We start from the raw sequence: 6,665 nt of genomic DNA on the forward strand, positions 1-6,665 counted from the left end.
TTAAGTGTTAACAAAAAAATAAAATACAGCCCTAGCCAGTTGGCTCAGTGGATAGAGCATCAGCCTGCAGACTGAAGGGTCCTGGGTTCGATTCTGATCAAGGGCACATTGTCAGGTTTCCAGCTCCATCCCAATAGGGGATGTGCAGGAGGCAGCTGATCAATGATTCTCTCTCATCATTGATGCTTGTAACTCTCTCTTCCCTCTCCCTTCCTCTCTGAAATCAAAAATATTTTTAAATTAAAAAATAAATAAGTAAAATACAAGGTAAGGCAGAGAAAGATATCCAAGTAGATATGCAGTAACTAGAACAGTGAATGTGTTTATTTCATGCCTGAAAGACTATTACTATCCTATATAATGAAAGGGTAATATGCAAATTGACCCTAAGGGCGGAATGACCAGGAACAACTGGTCACGATGACACACACTGACCACCAGGAGGCAGATGCTCAATGCAAGAGCTGCCCCATGGTGGTCAGTGCACTTCCACAGGGGGAGTGCTACTTAGCCAGAAGCCAGCTCATGGCTGGCCAGCGCAGGGGCATGGCAGGAGCCTCTCCCATCTCCGTGGCAGCACTAAGGATGTCCGACTAATGGCTTAGACCAGCCGTGGGCAAATACTGCCCGCGGGCCGGATCCGGCCCGTTTGAAATGAATAAAACTAAAAAAAAAAAAAAAAAAGACCGTACCCTTTTATGTAATGATGTTTACTTTGAATTTATATTAGTTCACACAAACACTCCATCCATGCTTTTGTCCCGGCCCTCCGGTCCAGTTTAAGAACCCACTGTGGCCCTCGAGTCAAAAAGTTTGCCCACCCCTGGCTTAGACCCACTCCCTGCGGGAGAGTGGGCCTAAACCGTTAGTTGGATATCCCCTGAGGGCTCCCGGACTGCCAGAGGGATGTTTGACTGCCAGCTTAGGCCTGATTTCCCGGGAAGCGGGCCTAAGCCATCAGTCAGACATCCCCTGAGGGGTCCCAGACTGTGAGAGGGCGCATGCCAGGCTGAAGGACCCCCCTGCCCACCGAGTGCATGAATTTTCATGCACCAGACCTCCAGTCAACAATAATTTATCAGCAACCACAACGAAATGCCAATTCAAGTACACCATACTATTTTTATTCTTCAAAAAAACACAAGAATAAACAATCATGTGTTCCCAGGTAAACCTAAGGGCCACGGGCCAAATCCAGCCCACCACTTGTTTCTATAAATAAAGTGTTATTGGAACAAGCTATGCTAATTTGATTATGTATTGTTAATGACTATTTTGTGCCCCTGGTTGTAACAGAGACCACGCAGCTCACAAAGCTGAAACTATTTACTATCTAGCTCTTTGCAGAGAGAGTTTGCCAACTCGCCATTTATTCCATCTTTTATCCTGAATCATAAGCTGAGGACAGGAACTGTCAAAGCATATGCTACACTGATACCGAAGGCTTGTGAAGGAAGGAAGGAAGGAATGAATGAATCCCTTTCTATGAAATTTTCCTCCCCCAGATTCCTGGGGTGAGCAGCAGATCCTCATGTCCTTCAAGAGAAATGTTTTAATGCTTCTAGATTGTAAAAATATCTATAAAATTTGGGGGGGAAACCTTAAAAAGCACATTAGCTATATTTTTAAGCTTACCTTCACCGATGATCTGACCCCTGTTCAAATCCTTCCTTCTCTTTCTCTTAGTTCTCTTGCCTCTTCCTTTTCTTGCTCCAGCACCAGTCTCTGCTAAAGCACCTTTCCACAGCTCATCTGCTGTCACTGTAATGAGAGAGGATTTTATTTATTTATCTTATTTTTAAGCAATGATCTATGGTCTCCCATTGAATAGAAAAGAACAGAAGACGCCAACTTCACTTGCACCATTGCAGAAATGAAAGTAAAATTAAACCATTCTTTGCACATATCTCATAATTACATTTGGAAAACCCAAAAGGAACCAATTCTACTACTTTCAAATATGGCCTTCCTCTACAAAAGACAGCCAACATTTAAATCCCTCTTTCCAACAAGTTTGCTTTCCAGACATTTTATCAACTATTTACAGATCTCTTCCCTGTCCTCTTGCCTCCATTAAAACCACTGAGATAATCAATAACTTTCCTTCTTAAATACAGACTTTTTAACCTAAACAAGAACCGACATGTCAATCTGAACCCATAAGTCTTAATCAGTTGGACGTTTTGCTTTATTCTTCTGTGAATGACCTAAACATCTCTTTCAAAATAAAACACCCCAATTCACCTTCAACTCTGATTAAAACCTAATCAATACAAAGGAAAGAACGAGTGAGTCGGGGTCTGAGAGTTGAAATGTGCATGTGAGTGTGTCTTCCTAAACCACGCTTCTCTTTTACTTTACGTATAGACCTGACACTGCTGATTTCCACTGGTGAATTTCAAGGATCCCACAATCTTTTTCTACCATACATTTCAATCAGTATTTTCCCCTTTGTGCTTGTGTAATGTGCAGATTCTTTACTTCTGAATTTTACTTGTGTAGAATTTAATTGTGAATAATACTAAAATAATTCTGAATTTTATTGGTGTAGAATCTAAATCATTAATTAGATTTAAATTCTCTCTTCCCAAGGACTTCCAACCTTTCACAGTATCACCAATTGGTTTTATAACCACAGGTTCTGTTCCGTTATCAATTTATTTAATAAAGAATCAGAGCCACACAAATGTTGTACTAGTCAAAAATCTAAACTACATATAGCTGCCTGCCTGATGTACTAAAAATATCTACAACACAAGTATTTTTATCCTCCCTTAGGGTTTAAAAGTTCTACCTGCTTGCTTCCTGAAAAGCCTTAACTTGACCCTCAGGGTAGATAACAAGAAAGGGAAAAATGTTTTGGATTTATAATACTGTTAAATGCTTTTACCTGCACAGTATACTATTTTTTTTGAAAAACACATATTCGTACAGCTGATTTCCATTAACTGAAGTTCAAAAGAGTGAGACTCCACATCATATAGTGCTGTGTTCACCCCGATCAGAGCAAAGGGTTTAGGTTGAGCTCAAACTTTAGGATGATACTGATTCACTTGAAAGAAGCACAGGTTCAAAATAAAATAACCAACCCCTCAGACTAAACTCTAAACAGTTGATTTTCTTTCCTGACTGCTTAAAAATTATGGTGCCTACAAATGCCATCCAAACCTGGAAGTTCACAATGAGAGCATTTCCAAAGGAGGCATATTAACAGGTAAATCAATTACAGAGTTTTTAATCACTTAGAAGCAGAATAAGAAAATCACTCATTAAGAATAAAAGGGGTTCTATTTGAAAAAAAACTTGATATTGAGACAAGGAAATAAAAGACTAAAGTTGATATTGAGACAAGGAAAAAAAGACTAAAGCATTTAGTTCATCTTGTTTCCATAAGAGGAAAATAAAATTTCTAACTACATTTGAAAAAGACAAGTCACATGTCAACTTTTGAATAGCATTATGCTTTTTAAAATGGTTTTAAACTTTTTTTAAGATTATAACAGAAATGGTTATTTTTTTAAATCTGGAAAATATAGACAGTATGAAGAATATAAAAAATATTCAGAATCCCATCACCATTGTTAGATCAGAATGTATATTCTATTTTTTTAATTCATACATGCATACTTAAGTGTATACATATTTTTGTTTTAGACAAAGTTGGAATTATAACATTTGTATTTTTGTATTTATTACATTCTGAGCCTTATCTCATATTCTTAGTATTATTCACAAAAATTTTTTAACAGCTACAAGTTTTGACAGAGATTTTACTATTTTAACTGGTCTAAGATTCTAATTAACCTAAATTGCTATTTAGAATAGATTTACTATTATTTCAACCCTTTCTGTCAAAGAAACAGCAAAAATTAGCCCCATGCTAATTTCAACTGAGAACACCCCCTTGAAGCTAATCTCAATATGACTTGGGAGCCAATAAACTCATAGGGGTACAGAGTCCCATAACTGAGAACACAGGCTAATGCAGAGTCTGAGGCTGGTGAGACAGCAGTGCAGGGACAGGGCCTACGAGGGCAAAAGCCACCTCCAGAATAAGAGGAGTTGGAGAAAAGACCTTTTAGGGCAAGGCAAAAACTATTTAAAAAAATTCCCAAGGCCTTTGAGTCTGATATAGTCCCTAAGTACAAAGTCAACTCTTAGAAACACTTGGGGATAGGGGCACTAAGAGACTCCAATTCCATCCCTCTCTTTTCTCTCTGCACCTAATCTGCAGATACAACAAAGCCTATGCTACTTGTTATGTCCCTACCACTAAGTCCTCTTTCCTGCATTGCTACACAATGACCTAGTTATAGGAGACCTCCCATTACAGTGAACTACAGCCACACAGTGCAATATTCAGCTGTCATAACACTGCACGAGAAGAGTCTGTGAACTAACGTGGAAATGTATAATAGATCGCTGCATGAAAAGATGGCAAAACCAGGATTTCAGGCAGTAGGGTTATAGGTGCTTTTCTTTTTTGATTCTGTATTTACCAATAGTTTAAAATAAACTGGCTTTATAATTCTAGTTTTTAAAAAATGTGCCTAATGTTGAGTTGTAATTTCAATCTCCATTTATCAGTTCAGATTGAACTCTTTCAAATTCTATCACAAGTAGGAGTCGTGTCAACAAAATATCTACTTAAAATAAATAAACTTTTCCTGATTAGATATCCTACCTCAACTAAAGCACAACTGGAAACAGACTCTGAGTATATTTCTTGGTGTGAATCTAAAGCAGCCTCAGGGGCCCCAAAGAAGGGCATTAAAGTAAACTAGTGGTTCCCAAAGTATAATACAAATATGACTGGTAGCATGTCAGATAATATTACAAGGCACATGAAGGAACATTTTTATTTTAATAGTATATCACATACTAATCACTAAAGTGAAAATTCATTTAAGGAAGTAGAAAATAAAGAAAAATTAAGATATAAAAGCATCTTTCATTTTCCTGTTTCATGAAAAGGGAAGTTTGCGGCCAGTCTACGTACATTTCGTGAAGAAACTATAGGATCTATACTGTTGGCCCATCAAGTTGCTGGGAGAAGAAATGCAGCATTGTGTCTGTAGCGCACAGGTCAAGCTGCTGAAATGACAATTGTCTCTGGTTCCTGGAGATGACAAAGGGCCTGTAGGTAGATGGGAAAAAACTTTGAATTAGATGCTCCTTGGCTGTGAAGAAACATTGCCAGCACCAAATAATTAATTGTTCCTAATAAAATTAAGTCACAAAAATCCTTAACTTTTTTTTTTTTATTATTGATTTCAGAGAGTAAGGGAGTGGGAAAGAGAGACAGAGATAGAAACATCAATGATGAGAAGGAATCACTGATCAGCCACCTCCTGCACATACCCCCTACTGGGGATCGAGCCCTGCATATCAGATATTTACAGTACGATTCATAACAGTAGCAAAATTACAGTTATGAAGTAGCAACGAAAATAATTTTATGGTTGGGGGTCACCACAACATGAGGAACTGTATTATTAAAGGGTCGCGGCATTAGGAAGGTTGAGAACCACTGCTTTAGACCCTATGCCTTCCATTACAAAGAACATGCTTTGTTCATTTACATTTCTAAAAACCACACAAAGTACTCTAGTATTAGATCTAAGAGAAGATAGTTAAATAAACAAATCTCACCATTACTGGGAACAGTCTTCAATGCCAAAGTGGAAGCTGTTGGAATGGTGTGTGGGTAAAGCTGCCTGGACCATAAGAGACCTGTAAAGTAAAAATAAATAAATAAATAAGATACATTTTTTCCATGAAAAAGCACTTTAAAAACAGGCAAGCCCATATTCACAGTAATATCAACATCTATAGAATAAAAGAACCAAGACAAGCCCTGGCTGGAGAGCTGGCCTGTGGACTGAGGGGTCCCGGTTGGATTCCGGTCAAGGGCACATGCTGGGGGTGCGGCTCGGGATCCCCAGCAGGGGGCGTGCAGGAGGCAGCTGATCACTGATTCTCATCGCTGATGTTTCTATCTCCCTCTCCTTTCCTCTTTGAAATCAATGAAAATATATTTCAAAAAAGGCATCCCAATTTAAAAATGGGAAAAGATTTTAAAAGACTGTCTCCAAAAACACCATATACAAATGGCCAATAAGCAATGAGAAAATCTGCTCATTAGCCATAAAAAATGCAAATCAAAATCACAGATATCAATTCACTCTCACGAAGATGACTGTAATGAAAAGGGCTGACAACAAACGTTGTCAAGGATGGAGAGAAATAACCCTCAGGTGCTGCTAGAACTAGATCATGGCAGCTAACAGCCAACAGGTAAACTGACCTTCGAAACAGCCCTCTTTTAAATAATGGTACTGCCAGCCCGGGATCTAACAGTCGGGCACCCAGGCGACTCAAGCTGTAGGACAGCCTCTCTCCCTTAAGCTCTGCTGGCCGCCCTCCACCTCGAACCCCGCGTCGACATCACCAAGAGAACCGTGGGTCGCGCCGCCACTTACGGCGACACTTGCCTGCGATTCCCGGCCCCGCTCTGCCCAGCACACAGGACAGGAACGATCTGGAGAACTGGAAGGGGCCTTGGACCCTCGCGCTACAGACCGACCCTGGAACCCAGAGAGGGCGAGGGCGCGCGCAAGGTCACACAGCCCATCTGGGTGGGACGGAGCCGGCGTGAGGGGCCC

At 39.8% G+C, this 6,665-nt stretch overlaps 1 protein-coding gene across 1 annotated transcript in view; it reads right to left on the bottom strand.

Annotated features, from left to right (window-relative positions):
• Positions 1-6,403, bottom strand: part of MRPS5 (mitochondrial ribosomal protein S5) — a 23,040-nt gene extending 16,637 nt beyond the window's left edge. Inside the window, exons 1-4 of the mRNA XM_014534962.1 lie at positions 6,308-6,403; positions 5,653-5,733; positions 5,000-5,137; positions 1,636-1,761 (exon numbers count right to left, since the gene is read on the bottom strand). Coding sequence (XP_014390448.1) covers positions 1,636-1,761; positions 5,000-5,039 — 166 coding nt within the window. The 5' untranslated portion in view covers positions 5,040-5,137; positions 5,653-5,733; positions 6,308-6,403. The remainder of the gene's footprint in view (positions 1-1,635; positions 1,762-4,999; positions 5,138-5,652; positions 5,734-6,307) is intronic.
• Positions 6,404-6,665: the final 262 nt, after the last annotated feature.

The sequence above is a fragment of the Myotis brandtii genome, unplaced genomic scaffold (genome assembly GCF_000412655.1).
Source record: "Myotis brandtii unplaced genomic scaffold, ASM41265v1 scaffold1347, whole genome shotgun sequence".
Taxonomy (NCBI): Eukaryota; Metazoa; Chordata; class Mammalia; order Chiroptera; family Vespertilionidae; genus Myotis; species Myotis brandtii.